Below are 21,615 nucleotides of genomic sequence, written 5' to 3' on the forward strand. Positions count from 1 at the left end.
GTTTTGATGAAGATATATACGAGTCAAATAAATCAAGAATAACCTCGACCACCACGTCTGATATAGGTAAATTGTTTACTCAATTGATGGCAAATGACTATCTTGTGAAAATTGATAGTGTTCTCAATACACCGCATTCAGATCGGTACAATCGTCTTCGAACACAACTCATTCAATTAGTGGTTGATAAATCCATGAACGTCTTAAAAAAACAATGTTGGATAATGACGATGATGGCTATTATGATTGTTATAGACCACAAGCGGGCCCTTACGACTAATATTCACAATATTAATATGGCTCAAGAAAACGACACGTCTAAATTAATATCATATCTCCACAGACTAAATACAAATACCAATGGTAAAAAACAGTTGAAGGAAGTTGTTTCTGCTGTATGTTTATCAGTAGCAAAAGATACAGCTCTTTCATTTGCCAGGTTATCTAATTCACATTTTTCCTATATACTTCAGAGATTTAATATTACGCCAAATAATAATAATAATAATAATGTTTTTAACAATAATGTTAAACAGACGAGTAAATATCACCAAATATATAGAGATAATAAAAAGAGAACGTATAATAATGCTAATGTAAATAATATTGACAATAGGTCTTTTCTCATACCTAAAAAGAAAACTAAAAGGGAACATCACAGACAACCGATTAAACAGGCAAATGTTTCCATACTCGATGGTATCATAAACAAATATCAAAATGTCTCAAAATAATTATTTTTACGACATTGTTTTTTCGAATCACAAGTCTTCTTTCTTGTCATCATCAATAAACTTGTATTATAAGCACCGTCAAAAGAATAATAATAATGAGGAGGAGGAGGAGGAGGATAATGATGATGATGATGATGATAATGATATATACTATAACAAGACTAGCAATGATGATGAAACTGAAACTGATGCTGATGATGAAGCCACTGATGATGAGAAGGAGGATAATGATGATGATAATAAAGCAACATCGGCCGTTGCCGCCACTACTGAAGAAGAAGATGATGAAGAAGAAGATGAAGAAGATTGGATTATTTTTTCTAATGAAAAAAAAGTGAGATTTTCACCTGAAATCATTAGGATAACTATATATGATAATAATCATTAGGATAATAAAATAATCTTATATTAACAAATATATTTTATTCAAATATTTTTTTCTTACAATAAATGTGGAACATGTCTATTGTTTAATTTCAATCTAGTAATGGAGCGAGTAACCGGACCATTATTTCTATATTGATCACACTCTTTTTTGGATTTATCGATGGACGATATACGTGTATTATATTCGTGTCTATTGTCGAACAATTTATTATTATTTTTTTGGCCTTTCTTAGAATTATTCTTAATATATGTACTCGATATATTAATATTACCACTCCCCAATATATTTACAAATCCTACATCTTTTTCATTATCAGCTGCTGAATATGCTGAATTATAATTACCTTTCTCGTGTGATAGTGTCGTATATAAGGATGGACCTTTTGATAACGATTTCTTCTTCTTTACATTATTATCGTTACTCTTTTTATCATGAGTTTGTCTCAGTTGATTCTCGTTAGTATTATCCGTTTCACTATCGGTATCTGTGAGTGACGACGACCATGAAGACGACGACGACGACGATAATGATGACGATAACGAAGACGACGATGATGTATTATTGTTGTTAGTGGTGGTAGTGGTAAATAAAAAATAGGGTTTGGTTTTGTTTCGTTCATTATTATCATTATTATTATTATTAATAAAATAATATATAAGGTTTATGGGTATATTAAAAAGATAATATAATAATCCTCTGAATGTTTCTAAAAGATACATAGCTTTATCTAACATAACTATATCTAATTGGTATATGTTTTACTTTGTATATTATTCAATTTATGATTTACTCAATGAAAATGCGAAAAAAATAAATTTATTTCCCATTTTATATTTCTGGTATTTTTATAATCTATACATGTAATCGATTTGACAGTCGTAGACGAATATTATCCTCAATTATTATTATTAGTAGTAGTATTGTTATTTTGGGTAAAGATATCGGCAAAGTCTGACCGACCTAAATGTGTTCCGTATGATGTCATAAGAAAGGATCGAGGGTCCATTAAAGTTCTTCGCAGTTCATTCGACATTTTTGAAGGTAAACGCTCAACAAATGATGGGTCATCATCATCATCATCATCATCATTTTGTAATCCATAGAGTAAAATAGCAGCTTTCCTTGGATTTGCTTTGGGTAGTCTCGTCAAAAGTTGATGTAAATACCCTAGCGTTTTATATGTAGAGTTGTGCACAATTTCATAATAAATGAACAGAATTGCACATATGCAAACAGCGGTATATAAAAAAAGTGACAAGTAAAATTTGCATATATTGTCTTCTTTAAGAAACTTCATGTTTCACCTGTGGTATTTGAATGGTAAATAAAATATACATACATATATATATATAAAACTTTAATAACATTTACATGTCTATGGCCTTGCTTTGATAGTTATTGGTATTGGTTTAACAATTGTTTTATAAAGAGGTGAAATACAGGGAGCCTTTACAAAAGCACTAGAATAGTCATTCTTTTTATCATTATCATCCTCGCCGCCGCTGCTGCTACTACTACCGCCGCCACCATCGATGTTATACAAATTCTTTATAGATATAAATTCAACATTTTTTCTAATAACATTATCTTGAGAATCGACCAAAAAAAAAGAGCAAGGTCGTCCATCAAATAGAGAATCTTCTATGACCATTAATGAATTAACGTCAAAATCTACACTCCTCTTCCCGTGAATACCGCTATTTTTTCTACTCCATCTAGAAATGTCAATCTTTTCTTTCACGTTCAATGTATCGTAATCATACTTGCGTTTCATTTCCATGATTAGTGATTCGAATAAACGCGACTCACCGGTTCTTACCAAAGATTCTAGTTCTATGAGGTGTTTATCATATTCAGAAATAATCTTCTTCATCCTCAGAGCATCAACCAGTGATTCATAAGAACATTTTACCCAAAAGGCAAATGAAGTAACCCTGGAGTCTTCACAAGTTGTTGTTTTAAAAAAGGCATCATTCCCGATGATAGGTTCAACATTTCGATAAGGGAAAAAATACTGTGACTGTCCAATGAACGGCTCGTTCTTTTCCCGCTTGTCACACATTGTATCGTAGTCGTTATAACATTTCTTGGCGTATTCTATCGTCCAGTCGGGAGGAGCTTTTTTGCTTATCGTTTTTTCTATCCAACCTTTGTGAAGACAAGCCTCCCTCCAACAGTCGGCTGCGTGAGCGACAATATCCCGACCGTACTTTAATTTCATAAATATGTTTTCTTTACAACCCAATGGTAATAGATTAGAATTAAACTTAAATTCAAGATTATGTAAAACGTCAGATAAATATTCGCATTGAACCATAAATTTGGAAAGTCGACATACTCTCGTCCGGTCCATGTTTAATAATATGATTTTACTATCACTCTTCTCTACAAATAAATAATGGATCAAATTATACCAATTAGTCCTGGAGGCTGATTCTCTTTCGATAAATGTTTGACGTTCTTTCAATTTTTGTTTTCTAACGAGATAATCCAACTTTACATTAGAGATATTATTCAAAAGATGCTTATAGCCACAGATACCAAATGTTAAAGAGAGTGATGGTTTTAAGTTTAGGGATCTTTCATATACTTCTTCCTTAATCTCTCTTCGTCTCTGACAAGGGTATATAATCTTTCCCTTCAAGTTTTCAACAATGTGACACGAACATTCACATTTGAACGGCGAAGCTGCTCCATGAGCATTTTCTTGTTCGGTATTATTGTCGTCATTATTTATTATCACTCGATCACGAGCACCATTGTCAAAATTAACACAGTTTTTTTCTACTTCATTGGGTTCGGATATCGATAGTCCATCAAAAAAATTATCAACTACACTATTGATATTGTTACCATAATCAATATTCTCAGTGGATAAATCTCCCTCACCCACGGTGGGATTATCGTCATGAGTTAAGATCGATGCATCGGGTGCAGCCCCATCCATATAATTATGTTTGATAATCTCAATCAATCTACATACCAACCATCGGAGCTTTCGTTTGGTAATACCGGATCCGATGCCACAGAGAGGCATCAATATTCCATTTTTAACACAGAGTCCAACTTTAGAACTGAACAGAGAAAGGTAATTATAGTAAACAGGGTTAGCCGATTTTTTATAGATATAATTCAGGAGCAGTATAAACACATAATTGGGTGTTACTCTTCTACCGAGGGTATGGGAGAAACACGATGTCAATAACTGTAGATACGGATGGTCCGTATCCATCTCAGCTATTCTTCCACATAGTAAAAGGAGAATATCTTTTTCGTTCTTTTGAAGGATAACCGTAGTTATACTTGACAGTAAAGTGGGTTTCGTGTTATCATCTTTTTCTTCCGGCGGTTTCAATGGTGGTAGTGATTGTAATAGTTTTGGGTTTAAGGAGGACATGTTTGCAAATAAATTTAAATATTCCGTTTGTCCAGATGTTTTATTTGTTGATTTCTTCAAAGCTGATTCGAGAATCGATATAGCTTGTACTACAGTTTTTTTATTTTTTACAGCTAAAATAAGAGATTTTTTAATAGATGATATCAGACATTGAATAGCCATATAGGAACCAGCCACGGGAGAAAATAGGTTGTAGAGTACCACCAATAGTTTAAAATAATTATTGGGAAAACATTTTCGATCTATACATTGAACATGTAACGATCTTAAATATTGAGGAATTTTAATTCGTCGGCTTTGATCGTACATGAGATTTTTACAAAATAATTTTGATATCTCATTACTTTCTATAGATATATCGTCACAGCATACCTGAGCGGCGATATCATTTATCCAATTTTCACAGTTTTTTTTTATTATACCATTATCGGGGTCATGACATAAGGTAACGGGACCTGTTCGTTTGTTATTATATAACGGAACCCTCTTGGGTAATAAATGTTGCACTCGTCGCATTTCTGCTTCAATATCTCGATTGACACAATCCTCCTCTTGAAGACGTCTCCAAATTTCCATCTCGGGATCGGTGTGTTCCAAAAATCGGTCGCACATCAATTCTTTGGCTGGAACATTATCATAACAATATTCTTCATCGTTAGAGCAAAATTGTTTTTTCTTCACCAGTAATGTAGCATGTTCTCTTGCCAATACTAAGATACGGTTTAATATAATACTGTTACATTTCTTAATAGCATTTTTAATAATTTTACGCCTTATCTTTTTATGTTTATCAAAACAAGATTGAACATTCTCATTTAGATAATTAAAGACGGTAATGAAGGCAACCTGTTGTCTTTCATTATATAAAATATTGGTATTAAATTTATTATGTATTATATAGTGTTCTATGGCTTCATCAATATTACTCCACATAGATACCATTATTATTATTATTATTATTATTATTATTATTATTATTCACTTTTTTCAATTTCTTCCTATCTGTATAAATATATACATGTAATATTTCTTCCTCAAGCTATTGTATAAAATGCTGATAGTACATTTTTTAAATCTGATTTGGGTAAAAAATACACATGGTATTGGCAAGCAAAACAATGAGCAGACACGGTAAATAAAATGATTTTTGATTCTCTAAATGTTGAAATATTACTTTCGCTCGCATTATATTCTTTCATTGCCAAATCTTGAAGCTCGTCTTCGGTAGGATTATATTTTTCAACTCTCGATAACCAAACATTTGCACGTCGATACAGATGCATACTCGGTTTTTTATCTAGATGTTTTGGGTTGCAACAGTTAACCTTATGTGATGACGATAGCGAAAAAAAATTATTAATGGCTGTAATGTCATCTTTGCCGTATTCGTAGTGTGATATGCGTTTCTCTAGCATTGTTAATTCATTATTTGTACGAGTTGCATCTATAAAGAGATTGAGAGAAGAATCATTATCATTATCATTTTCATTATTCGACTCGTTATAAATATTCTCAAGCGAAAACCAGATTTTCGTTGGTAGTGTTGCCTTCTTCTTTTTTATATTATCCATCAACATTGAACATATCATATCTACATTTTTAAAGTTCAAGTGCTCCTTTAAATAAATGTCGTCAAATTGATCAACATTTTTATGAGATTGACTTGATACTGGTTGCCATTCTTTATTATGAGAAATTAGCTGAAATGTAATCATCATTGCTTGAAATATTCTTTGTATTATTATATATTTTTCTTTGATGGAATCGGTTTTCATATATTTTATTTCTATCGCGTGGATAGTACCATCATTATCGTTCAATACAGTTATCCCGATTTGGATCAAAGATAAAGATTTTATAAAGTCCCATAATATTTTCTTGTTAGATATGTTGTTTGTTCCAATCATTATAATATCTCGAATTGTAGTCGATCCTGCATTGCTAATAATGAAATTGAAATAGTTCATAATTCCAATTTTAAGATGAGATAAATTTTCTATATAGAATTTAGGTGATGGTGACAATTCCATATTTATTAGAGAGAAAGAAAAGAAAATAAATATCAATGGATATATATATATATATATATTTATTGTGTATATATAATATATATATATATATATATATATATATATATATATTTAATCCCCAATTACAAGACTAAAAGACCATATTTTAATGATAGATAAACTGTCCACAAAGTTAATGGAGTAAAAAGTCTGGCTTCACCCAATAGTGGTGTATACTGAAACATGTCTATATTATTTACCGTCGATACTTCTTTTTCATTCAAAAAATCTTCATTTTCCGTATCGTTGTTACAACTGTCTTGCCCAGCCCCATATTTCTTTAATAAAGATTGGAATTCTCTTTGAGTCGTAATAATGTCGTGGTTATTTCTCTTCATAAACTCTTGGGGTAAATTCTTGCATGTAGATTTCTGCATAGAGAGAGCAAATAATTTTTCACTATACAATAGGGATAAACATTCTATAATCATATCTTTAATAGTAGTGTTAGTTCGACTATTTACATGATGTTCAATGGGTACTCTATGAACCGTTGCAAAAGAGTCTTCTCCAATGATATAAAGATATATGGTTAGAATAAGATCGATAAAACGATTAACAGCTGATATACCACAAGACGAAGGTGATGGTGACATTTTATCTTCTTTACATTGATCTTTTTTACTTATCTTTGACATAATTCTTTTTAAAATGTTGATATTATTTATATCAAACGATTCATTTGTTAAACATTTATTGATTTTTGTCTTTTGAAATAATATATCGTCATCTATTTGTTGTTTATTTGCTAATGGTAACGATGCGGTTGTTGGTAACATTAATGATGTATCAAACATACATTTCCAAAAATTCTCATTTTTTCCCGTACCATTCGATATTGCCTTGTAGTTTTTATTACACCATGTAACATCTACAATATTGACTTCATTTTCACCACATGGTTTTTTAGATTTTATAAAATACATATGATCACTGTTGTTAGAATCATCATGATTATGAACAATATCCTTGGTATTAGTATTAGTAATATTATTATAGTTAACAGTATTATTATTATTATTAGGTTTTCTCTTACAACCAGATATATTTTCCTCGAACGATTGATTCATATCTTTATCTATCAGTTCATCATGCCAATGGCGTATTCCACCGGCAGTATAGGTGTTTAGATTATCTTTGTCAAACTTTACAACATATGATGCTAATGTAATCGAATCTGTTATAGATTTACTAGGACATTTTTTACTGTGTTCCTTTTTCATCTTTTCACGATGAAGTGAATCTAATAATGATTCATTATAGCCAATGTTTCCATAAATTAATTTATTAAACTTACCCAGCAATAAAAAAACACATATATTGCAAATGCAGTTAATAGCAATTATTTTATGTTTCGTTACATTATTGGTAATATCGTTATCATTATCTTTAAATAATAGTTCGGGATCCAACTCTTTCATAAGCAGGCAGATGATAGAAGCAAAAAAACTTTTAGCTTCCCAAAACTGTCTAACTATAACCTTATGACAATGCCGACATACACTAATATTTTCTTCTCCTATCGTATAAAAGGGTTTATCATTATTATTATTATTATTATTATTGTTATTACTATTAGCGACGAGTGCGGCAAAATCTTTCCATCCTCTATGGCATGTACAAGCCAGTTTTTTAAAGTTTAAAATTTCTCTATAAACTATTTTTAACGACTCGTTAAAAGTTAATCCCGGATCATTATAATCCGAACCGCACAATACCATAAGAAGCATTCCGGCATCTATATCGTGCGGTACATGAGTAACCGTTAATTCATAACACATTTGATATTGTGTTCCTGTGAGAGATGAAAAAGGTGGCATTCTCATCATAGTTCTATAGAATCGAACACCATTCACATACGACGGTATTTCAAGTTTTCCGCTCATAGCCACACTGTGACTAGCGCACAGGTTCCACTTGTGGAGCACGTCATTATCAGAAGAATATAAATTAATGGTAAAAGGGTCATCACATTTTACCTTTTCTCTAAATTCATTCCATGTAAAAAAATGTTGACATTTCTTTGCTATGTCTACTTCGGATGAAAGTAAAGTGTTCATATTGAGATGAGTTAACTTTTTTTCATCTAAATGTTGAGTGTGCGGTATACTCATGTTGCATAGATAACCAGCCATATGCACCATTATTGTCTCGGCTTCTGAGCAATCAGTTTTGTTATAAAGTACAGTTTTAGCTCCTATTCTGCACACCAACGGTACCCGCAGTACATTCATCAAATAATGAATAATAATACAAGATGGAATGTGTAACATAAATTTTCTTAGCATATTGACGCGTTGTTTTTTTTCAATTTCTATACTCGTTAATAAGACATTTGCGGTCGTACAATAGGTATTTACGGTCGTACAACCGTCTGTATTTACGGTCGTACAACCGTCTGTATTTACGGTCGTACAACCGTCTGTAGAGACAGTGTTATCTCTTCTCGCTTTTCTTGCGTTTCTCTCTTTGTTCTTAATCGGGTGACATTTTCCATCATAAAACAATAAAACATGGCGAGCGGAACTTGTGTTTTTTTGAGGAAACATTTCTAATAATCTTTTAATTATATCTTGTGCAATAAACAGAATGATTCCCTCAAATCGTTCTAATAGTCCGATACATCCTCGAGTCCATTCCTTGTCGCGCCCAAAACCGGCAATTTCATCACGGGTAATAAATAAGGGTTCATTAATTAACTTGCCTATTTTCTCTTTAGTGGTCAATGTTTGTTTTTCTGTACTAGTAGTCAATTGTGAAAATTGTCCAGCGCAAGCTTCTTTGCATATCTCATCATCATCATCATCATCATCATCATCGATAAAAGCATTATAATTTGTATACATGGATATTTCTTTATTTGTCGGATATCTCACTGGAACAATTGTTATAAAACTTTCCCGGTTTGCCTTTTGTATTTGACTGGCAAGACTAAAGAATGATTCTCTATAAAACATTTCATCTTCATCATTCAATGTTGCTTTTGGTATGATACATTTATCGACACAAGTTAATGGATAATTATCTTCTGATATCACGCAGTTAGAATCTCTTAGGGTCGAGATGACAGTACCTGTAATTTTATCTCTAAACAACACAATTTGTCCGATAAAATAATTGGAATATATATGGTTATTGGCAAATCCCATAAGAGCTTTTACACTTATTGTTGGTAAATCTACAATTTCGATACTGTTAGTCGACACATTTTCTTTCTCATCAATAGTATTGACAAATAGAGGATTATCCCCATATACCATATTATATGCGTTTGTTCCATTTATCAGTCCCATTTCTAGATATTATAAATACTATATATATGATAATCATATATATAAGTTGTATATATATATTGAAGTTTTATTCTCTCTCCTCCCATCCATTACATTAAATCAATTTCTCTCTCTCTCTCCCCCCATCTATTATATAAAATGTATTCTTTAATCATTATAGGAAAGATTAATATAAAGTATATTAAAAGGAAGGATTAATATAAAATATATTAAAAGGAAAGATTAATATACAGTAGGATTATATTATGATGACTTTAATCTAAATATACTTTTATATATAGGATAATAATGAATATATATATATATATATGTATATATATATAATTATTATTTTTTTATTATTTGTATATCTCCAATTAAATCATCGATACTCTGAATCATCCATTTTTTATCACCTCTTACATTAGTATCTTGTATTATATCAAATTCTCCTTGTTGTAGATTATAAGCATAATCTATATATATTTGATTTTTTTCATAAGATGATAACATCTCTAAAATAATATACATTGTTGAATTGTTTATAGGAGCATCGTTTATAGGGACAACCGGTTTATTTTTTTCAGACCACAAAATATCACAAAGAACACATCCTGTTATATGATAAACATAATGATACCACCCTAAATCATCTTTACATGTTAGAGGTTTAAATTCTCGTATTGTTCTAAATAACATTGTAAACAGTATAAATTCTTCATTGCTTAAATAATATTCTTTTGCATATACTTTTCCGTTAGGTTTCTTTCGATCTAACAAAAATATAGGATAGATTTTTTTCTTTTCTTTAAAAATAAAATATTTTTCATGTTGATCTCGACATTGTTTATCATACCATATGATAACAATGATCATAATTGATAAAATAAACATTATAAATATTATCACTTCAATTAATGGCCAGTGAAGAGATATTCTTATCATTTTTTTATATTACTATATGTTTTTTAATGCTAACAAATATGGATAAATTTTATCAACTATAATTGTTTTAATAGGTGGGACATTATCTTCTACAAATATTGTATTTACTACACCATCGCTCTGATCTGATTTTTTTTTAACCTTTTGTTGTTGTGTGATTATATCATTAATTTTTTGAATAGCTTTTTTCCTTGCTTCAATTCTTTCCTCGTTTTCTTCTTGGTTCAAAATACGATTGTTGAATATGTCTCCGATTTTTGTAACTCCCCAAAATTGCACCCATATAATTTTAGATAATTTTAAATATCGGTACATTATATTGATAATGGTAGCAAATAAGGCTGCATGTTTATTACCACGTTTTATTTCTACGGCTAGGGTTTTTCTATGATTTTCGTGTCGCAACATTTTTCCGATAATGAGTGTCTTTATATCATAATTATCCTCATCAAATTTAAAGAGTTTATCTATATCATCATAACCAGTTTCTCTGTTCGTACTATACGGTGTCTCATCAACTTCTTTTTTAATAACATGATCAATTTGGTCATCATTTCTCAAAAAATTTAAGAGACTCTCAAACAGTGAGGATGCATCTAGCGCACGCAAATCACTATAAATACATTTCTCAAAGTCAGTTTTCCAATCATCACTATGATGACTTTCTTCAGATAAAAGACTATGTATATCCAATAATGTATTTACAAACTTTTCATTATCGGTAGGTAATGACATTTTAATAACCGGTCTATCTATTATATAAAGTTTAATTTCTTATTAAGATGTTATTTTTATATTATTCACCCCAATATGCATAATTTTCATATATAATATATATATATATATATATATAATATAAAGACAAAGGAATAGTATAGCTGGGTTACAAAGGAATATTTTTTAGAAATATCTAGGAGACTATGAGTCAATAGCCTTATAAGATTATAAAGAAAAAGAACATATAGGAATATAAAGAAAAAGAAAATAATAATGTCTAAACCATTACCTTTTATCGGTATTGATCTTGGTACAACTTATTCATGTGTTGCCATTTTCCAAAATGGAAAAGTGGATATTATTGCCAACGATCAAGGCAATCGGACTACACCGTCCTATGTAGCTTTTAATGATAATGAAAGGCTAATTGGCGAAGCTGCAAAGAATCAGGCGGGGATAAATCCTACTAATACCGTCTTCGATGCTAAGCGTATTATAGGAATGAGTTATGATGACCCTATTGTAAAAACAGAAAGGAAAACCTGGCCATTTGAGGTTACTAATAGCGATGGTAAGCCGAAAATAAATGTAAAATATAAGAATGAACTAAAATCATATTATCCTGAAGAAATATCTTCAATGGTTTTATTAAAGATGAGAGAAACTGCTGAGGCATATTTGGGTACCACAGTGAAAGATGCAGTCATTACAGTTCCAGCTTATTTTAACGATTCTCAGCGACAAGCGACTAAAGATGCAGGAACTATTGCAGGATTTAATGTACATCGAATCATTAATGAACCTACGGCCGCAGCCCTTGCTTATGGAATTAACAATAAAAATGAAGAAAATAAAGAAAATGAAGAAAAAAATATATTAATTTACGATTTTGGTGGTGGTACATTTGATGTATCGATCTTAACTATAGATGATGGAGTATTTGAAGTCAAGGCTACTGCGGGAGATACTCACCTGGGAGGTGAAGATATTGATGATGTTATGGTAGATTACTTTGTGAAACATATCAAGGAGAAATATAGAATAAATATAGCGGATAGTAAACGGGCAATGCGACGCCTAAAAACTGCATGTGAACAAGCCAAGAGGACATTATCGTCATCTACTCAAGCTGAAATTACACTGGAATCTCTATACGATGGCACTGATGTTAATTTGTCTATATCTCGTGCTAAATTCAATGTACTTTGTGATAAATTATTTCAAAGTACATTAACTTTCGTAGAAAGGGCTTTGAGAGACGCCAAGATGGACAAAAGTTCTATAAATGAGGTTGTGTTAGTTGGAGGATCTACCCGCATACCAAAAGTACAAGAACTTTTGAGTAATCATTTTCAAAAAAAATTAAACAAATCTATTAATCCGGATGAGGCTGTAGCATATGGAGCCGCTGTGCAAGCAGCCATTTTATCTGGAAATTCATGTCAATCTCTAAAAGATGTTCTTCTTATCGATGTGGCTCCATTATCATTAGGCATAGAGACAAAGGGTGGTATAATGACTGTGTTGATTGATAGAAACACAGGCATACCAATAAAGAAGACTAATACCTTTACAACTAATGAGGACAATCAAAAAGAGGTAAATATTAAAGTTTATGAAGGAGAACGTCACTATACTAAAGATAATAATTTATTGGGTACATTTATTTTGAGCGGCATACCCGAGGGTAAACAAGGTGAGCCTCAGATCGAAGTAACCTTTGATATTGACGCTAATGGAATTTTGAATGTAAAAGCAGTTGAAAAAAATAGTGGTATTGAACAGAGTATTACTATCAAAAATGATAGCCGTTCATCTAAAGAACAAATTGAGAAAATGGTTCAGGAAGCTGAAAAGCATAAGGAGGAGGATATGAAAATGAAAGAAGCTAGTGAAGCAAAAAATAATCTATATCAAACCTGTTATACAATGAAGGATTTAACAAAATCTACAACGGCTAATAGTAAGGGGTATGAAAACCAGATAGATGAGGTAATCTCATGGATTGATGAAAATCCTAAAAAAACAAAGGAAGAATACTTAAAAAAAAATCAAGAATTGAACGAATTACAGGAGAAAATATTAAATGATTTATCTTGTAATAAATCAAATAAGGACACTGAAGATACACTAAAAGCAGAGCCCGAACATGAACCAAAAATTGAAGAAGTTGATTAAATATTCAATTTATAGAATATATATATATATATATATATATATATATTTATATATTATATTTATAGAATATATATATATGTTAAATTTATAGAATATTATATTAAATTTATAGAATATATATATATTTATATATCAAATTTATAGAATATATATATTTATATATTAATCAGAATATATATATTTATATATTAATCACTATTATCACTTGTTATATGTGGTTACTATCATTAGAATGATTAATATTTTCCAATACTATAAGATAAATAAGATAAATAAAAATGTATATTTTCTTGTTGAAAAGGTATAATTCAAATATACTATAAGATAAATAAGATAAATAAAAATGTATATTTTCTTGTTGAAAAGGTATAATTCAAATATACTATAAGATAATTAAGATAAATGTTTATTTTCTTGTTGAAAAGGTATAAATAAAAGTATATATTTTCTTGTTGAAATAATTTAATATTACAAGAAAATTTATTTAATATTACAAGAAAATTTATTTTTCTGTAACCTCTGTAACCAATATCAACAAAAATATATAATCTTAATGAAAATATATAAACAATATCAATATAATCTTATTGAATATATATAAACAATATTATCAAGAATATATTTTATTATAATTTAGTATTTATTATATTGATAATTATAATTGTAACATTAATATTATATGTTGAGAATTGTAACATTAATATTATGTTGATATCGTATTTATGAAATTATATATCGTACTTATGAAATTATATATCATACTTGATTAGTTATTACAACTATACAACTAATATTAAAGTACATTTCTTGTATCAACTAACATTAAAGTGCATTTCTTGTATATCTTGATAATAAAATATTTCCAAAAATAGCAAAGTGTATTTTTTGTTAAAATCAATATTAAAAATCAATATTATATTTAATATAATATTCGCATGGGGGGCTAGGAGGAAGGTGAGAATCAAAAAATAAATAGGAATATTGATAGACCCATTGCAAGACTCACTGCTTATTATATCATGAAAATAATAAAAATGTTAAAGGTAAAGGTAAACACAATATATTGTTTTTATATTTATTAGTTATTGTTTTTATATTTATTAGTAACTGTGAGGTCCTAAGAAATATTGATGCATTCTTTGGAGATGGAGGGCACTGCGGTGATTGTGGAAGTCTCGCTCTTAGTGGTAGATCTATATGGTGGTTAATCTGCGCCACAACAGCATCATCAAACTGTTAATGAAAAATACCATTCAATATGCGCCACAACAGCATCATCAAACTGTTAATGAAAAATACCATTCAATATGAAAGGATTTATCGTTAATGAAAAATACCATTCAATATGAAAGGATTTATCATTCAATATTAAAAAGAGAAATATAATATATTAAAAAGAGAAAGATGAATTAATCCAATAAATTATCATCCTCCAATAGTAATGAAAAGAAAATCATTCAATAGTAATGAAGAAAAAGATTATCATTCAGATATAACAAATTAATAATATTTTTTTTAATTTTAAGTACTTACGATAAACATATCGAGTTCCTATTTAGGGAGAAGATGAACCCTCTCATGTTCCATGGTAAACAAGATAGGATCTCCAGTTCAAAAATAATAATAATATATGGTAAACAAGGTCTCCAGTTCACAAATAATAATACTGATATAACAATATTTCCAAATAATAATATTGATATAACAATATTTCCATGATAAACAAGATCTCTATTTCACATATAATAATATTGATAATCAGTATAGATCTCTAGTTTACATATAATCTAGTTTACATATAATCAGATAATATAATAATCAGATAATCAATATAGATCTCTAGTTCATATAGATCTCTAGTTCACATATATCTCTATATATATATATATATTATCTTATAATAATCAATGATTATATAATCAATAATCAATAGATATTATCTTATAATAATCAATATAGATATTATCTTATTCACTTAATAATCAATATAGATATTATCTTATTCACTAAACAATATAATCAAATCTTATTCACTTAACAATTATCTTATTCACTAAACAATATTCACTTAACAATTATCTTATTCACTAAACAATATATCTTTTTTTCACTCAACAATATATCTTTTTTCACTCAACAATATATCCTCTATTATTGAAATTATGTAACATATCAGAACATTCACAAAATTCCTCAAAACTACTAAGCTGTTCAGGTATTCCATAATCAACACGGTGATTAAATCTCCAACTAACGAATCCCCTCAACTTGGTCAACGATGGACAGAGAGTGACCATTTCACGAAGGATTATACAATCCATATATAAGGATGATACTAATTGGAGGGAGGTAAGATGTTTAAGAGATTTCAAAATCTCTAATATGAATGAAGCTTTTGGTTCATAATGTGAACCATAGTGGATATGGAGACTTTCCAGCTCGCGTGATCCTGTCAAGAGGTATCGTGTAAGTTCTTTTCCAACCTCCCATGTTGAACACATCGAACAGCATTGTTGGAGGTAATGTTTCTCCAAATCGCATTTGGATGTCATTGTCAATTCCTTTAAATAAGGGAACGCTGACGATTGCCGAGGAGGCAAAGTAAGATGTCCATATGTCTTGATTTTAGAGAATGAGATATTGAGAATCATGAGATTGGGACAATTGTGTGCCATTTCTGAAATGTGCCCATAGTTAATTGTTATTTCAGACAATTTTAAGACCGTTAGACCATTGAGATTATTTTGACAAAGGGCACGAGACAAGCTGAGAACAACATCATTACGGCATTTGTTCATCTCTAATTCTTTCAGATTCGGTAGAGCTTTTGACATTGAGTCTATACAAGGAGGGGGTTTTATCAGTTTGATGATTTGGGTGGCAGGGCAAATCTTACTTATCTGAAGAAGTTCATCGGTATTCAATATTATCTCGCTTTCCTGATCAATAAACACTTCGTCACGGAGAACAAGTTGTTTGAGTCCAAGCGTTCCAGAGATTTTCTCATTTAGTTCTAGGATTGCAAATGTCATTTGTTTATGATATAAACATTTGAGATTTTTCAACTCTATCAGGAGCTTCTGTAAGTCATCAACAACTTCTTGTGATACTTTTCGATGTAGACTGTTGTCAAACAACCAGAGTGAGACAAGATCACGACACTGCACCAGATCTGCGATCCTCGACCCCGTCCTATTAAGTGATGTTCCAGAATATGTCACGTGAAATTCCTTCAATCTCAGACAGTGTTTAGCAACAGATCCAATGACATGATGGTAAGAGAAGTAAATATGTGGTAAAAATATCTGGGGCATAAGTTTTAAAGTTGTCAAATAAGTAAAATGTTGAAACATCATGGAACAATCAATTTTTGCATCTTGAGATTGGTTATCTTCACATAAGGATAATTTCTGTAATTTTGAGCACTTGGTCAATTTTTTGAACAACATTGATTGACCTCTTAGTTGCTTTAATATCCATTTATCACAAAATGTTCTCAAGTTACATAATGGAATAATGTCTAGAATAATATTATATTGTCTAAAGTTTATTCGCTGTTCATCTTGACAGATTTTTTTCATCACCAATTCCACATATTCATCGACCAATGGTAAGGGAATATTGTTGATAATAAAGTCTCGTGTATCGGAAATCACTGAGCTGATATCTCGTTCAACTTTACGTCGTTTTATTGCAAGTGGCCTGATATTTCTTTCATCCTCTAATCGTTCTATTCCAGCAGCAGCCGACAGTGTAATATCCACTACACTGTCAAGAACAGTAGATTCTAGAGTACCGGAATCGAAACAATTCATTCTAAATAAATTCTAGAGTACCGGAATCGAAATAATTTATATTACTTCTGAGGAATCGAAATAATTTATTTTACTTCTGAATCTAACAAGTTATATATTTCTAAAAAATAAATTTAAGTAAGGTTAAAAATTAGTTTATTTAGGTAAGGTTAAAATATCTTATTATGAATCTCAATTCATTTAGGAATATCAATTATAATTTCAAATAGAAATCACAATTCTTTTAGGAATCTCAATTATAATTTCAAATCACAATTTTGATTTCTCGAATCACAATTCTTTTAGGAATCTCAATTATAATTTCAAATCACAATTTTGATTTCTCGAATCACAATTCTTTTAGGAATCTCAATTATAATTTCAAATCACAATTTTGATTTCTCGAATCACAATTCTTTTAGAAATCTCAATTATAATTTCAAATCACAATTTTGATTTCTCGAATCACAATTCTTTTAGGAATCTCAATTATAATTTCAAATCACAATTTTGATTTCTCGAATCACAGTTCTTTTAGGAATCTCAATTATAATTTCAAATCACAATTTTGATTTCTCGAATCACAGTTCTTTTAGGAATCTCAATTATAATTTCAAATCACAATTTTGATTTCTCGAATCATATTTTTAATTATTCTTTGCTTCATACCATAAGATTATTGCATACCATTACCATTTTAAGATTATTGTATACCATATTAATTACCATTTTAAGATTATTGTATACCATATTAAGAATAGAAGTAAAAAATATATATTTCTGATCATCCTCCGATTACACCTTTACCTCTGATTACCCCTTTACTATCATCGATCCGATGACACCTCTACTGTAATAAAAAGTTGTTTTAAATTACATTTAATTATATTATAAATATTTAGACTTTTTAGAATGTCTTGAAATAATATATTTAGACTTTTTAGAATGTCTCGAAATAATATATAGAATGTCTTGAAATAGTAGAGATTTTGAAATAGTAGATTTTAAAATGTTCAAAGTTGCATTTATTTATATTCCCATTAAATAATCAACAACTTGTCATCGTTATTACTTACCATATTAATATCTGCTACCTGTAATGACTATGCCATCAATAGAATACACAGTATTCTCCATCATACAGCAGCATTCTCCATCATACAGCATCATCCATCTATTAAAAGAAAAGTAAATATCTATAGAGTATGATAAATGACGGACACTTGTATTAATATATTTTTGTATTCATTCGGGATCTCAAATCTCAATTTTGATTTCTCGAATCATAATTTTTCAATTTTTTTTTTACTTTATATCATATTTTTTACATTTCAATATTTTCCATTTTAAGAATAGAAATTAGAAATATATATTTCTGATCATACTCCGATTACTTTTAAGAATAGAAATTACAAATATATATCTCTGATCATACTCCGATTACATCTATATTTCTGATCATCCTCCGATTACACCAGATCATCCTCCGATGACACCTTTACTGTAATAAAAAATTGCTTTATAATACATTTAATTATATTATAAATATTTAGACTTTTTAGAATGTCTTGAAATAGTAGATTTTAAATTAATTGAAATAGTAGATTTTAAATTAATTATATTATAAATATTTAGACTTTTTAGAATGTCTTGAAATAGTAGATTTTAAAATGTTCAAAGTTGCGTTTATTTATATTCCCATTAAATAATCAACAACTTGTCATCGTTGTTATTTACCATATTAATATCTGCTACCTGTAATGACTATGCCATCAATAGATTACACAGTATTCTCCATCATACAGCAGCATTCTCCATCATACATCAATAAATTACACAGTATTCTCCATCATACAGCAGCATTCTCCATCATACAGCATCATCCATCTATTAAAAGAAAAGTAAATATCTATAGAATATGATAAATGACGGACACTTGTATTAATATATTTTTGTATTCATTCGGGAACTCAAATCTCAATTTTGATTTCTCGAATCATAATTTTCAATGTTTTTATCAAATTTTTTACTTCATATCATTTCAATAATTTTTTACTTTATATCATTTTATTTTTCCGTTTTAAGAATAGAAATTACAAATATATTTCTTATCATACTCCGATTACATCTATATTTCTGATCATCCTCCGATTACACCTGATTATCCTCCGATTACACCTGATCATCCTCCGATGATACCTGATTATCCTCCGATTACACCTGATCATCCTCCGATGATACCTGATTATCCTCCGATTACACCTGATCATCCTCCGATGATACCTTTACTATCATCGATCCGATGACACAATTATATCTAGAATATTTAATTATATAATTATTTAGAATGTCTTAAGATTAGATTTTAATATTGATATATTTATTTATATTCCCATGCATTTATTTATATTCCAATTAAATATAATATTCATAGTTGATTATTATAACATAGTTGATTATTCATAGTTGATTATTATATTCATAGTTGATTATTAGTTGATTATTATATTCATAGTTGATATATTCATAGTTGATTATTATAACATAGTTGATTATTCATAGTTGATTATTATAACATAGTTGATTATTATAAATAATCAACAACTTGTCATCGTTATTACTCACCATAATATATGGCATCGTTATTACTCACCATAATATATGGGATGAACACTATTATATATCCATCTAGTAATGTCAGCAATAGATCCATCTAGTAATGTCAGCAATAGCAACACTTGAAGTTTTGGTAGCAATAACTATACCATCAATAGATTACACAGCATTCTCCATCATACAGCAGCATTCTCCATCATACACAGCATTCTCCATCATACAGCAGCATTCTCCATCATACAGCATCATCCATCTATTAAAAGAAAAGTAAATATCTTAAGAATATGATATCATTTTATATCATTTTAAGATTATTATGTTACTTCATATCATTTTATATCACTTTAAGATTATTATATATCATTATATTGTATATATCATTTATATCATTTTAAGATTATTATGTATCATTATTATTGTATATCATTTTAAGAATGGAAATTAAATATATATATATTTCTGTTCATCTATATTTCTGTTCATCCTCCGATTACATCTATATTTCTGTTCATCCTCCGATTACATCTATATTTCTGTTCATCCTCCGATTACACCTGATCATCCTCCGATGACACCTTTACTATCATCGATCCGATGACACCTTTACTGTATTAAAAAGTTTTTGAATTATCTTTACTGTATTAAAAAGTTTTTAAATTATATCTTAAATATTTAATTATATTATATATATTAAGAATGTCTTAAGATTTGATTAAAATATATTCCCATTAAATAAAATATTGATAATTATAAATAATCAACAATTTGTCATCGCTATTACTCACCATAGTGTCATCGCTATTACTCACCATAGTATATAGGACGTAGTATATAAGTATATAGGACGAACACTACTAACCATAGTATATAGGATGAACATTATTATCTGTTCATCTAGTAATGTCAGCAGTAGCAATAACTATACCATCAATATATTACACAGCATTCTCCATCATACAGCATCATCCATCTATTAAAAGAAAAATAAGTACCTATAGAATATGATAAATGACGGACACTTGTATTAGTATGTTTTTGTATTCATATCTATATATTGTAATATATTATAATAATAAATAATAAATAATGAAATATTATAATAATAAATAATATATTCATATCTAATATATATATATATCATAATAATAAATAATATATAATCTCTATATCGTAATATCTGAATGAGTTAAATAATATACAATCTCTATATCGTAATATCTGAATGAATTATTGACCATTATACAATTCTCTCTTTCTCTCAACCTTCATAATATATGAAATATTATAGTTATTGACCATTATAGAATTTTCTCTTCTCTCAAACTTCATAATATATGAAATATTATAGTATATGAAATGGAAAACAAGAAATACAAATATAAGTTAAAATTCATGGAAAATGTGAATAAGATACCAAATAAAATCCAAAGAAGAAAGAAAAAAGAATATAAAATCCAAAGAAAAAAAATAATATAAAATCCAAAGAAGAAAAAATAATATAAAAT

At 29.1% G+C, this 21,615-nt stretch overlaps 1 protein-coding gene across 1 annotated transcript; it reads left to right on the plus strand.

The window, feature by feature from the left end:
* The first annotated feature begins 11,795 nt into the window (after positions 1–11,795).
* On the plus strand, positions 11,796–13,700 carry LOC125035201 (heat shock 70 kDa protein-like). The gene has a single exon (XM_047627443.1). The coding sequence runs from the start codon at positions 11,796–11,798 to the stop codon at positions 13,698–13,700; it is 1,905 nt and encodes a 634-aa protein (XP_047483399.1).
* The last annotated feature ends 7,915 nt before the right edge of the window (positions 13,701–21,615 follow it).

This window comes from Penaeus chinensis, chromosome 19 (assembly GCF_019202785.1).
Source record: "Penaeus chinensis breed Huanghai No. 1 chromosome 19, ASM1920278v2, whole genome shotgun sequence".
NCBI classification, from domain to species: domain Eukaryota; kingdom Metazoa; phylum Arthropoda; class Malacostraca; order Decapoda; family Penaeidae; genus Penaeus; species Penaeus chinensis.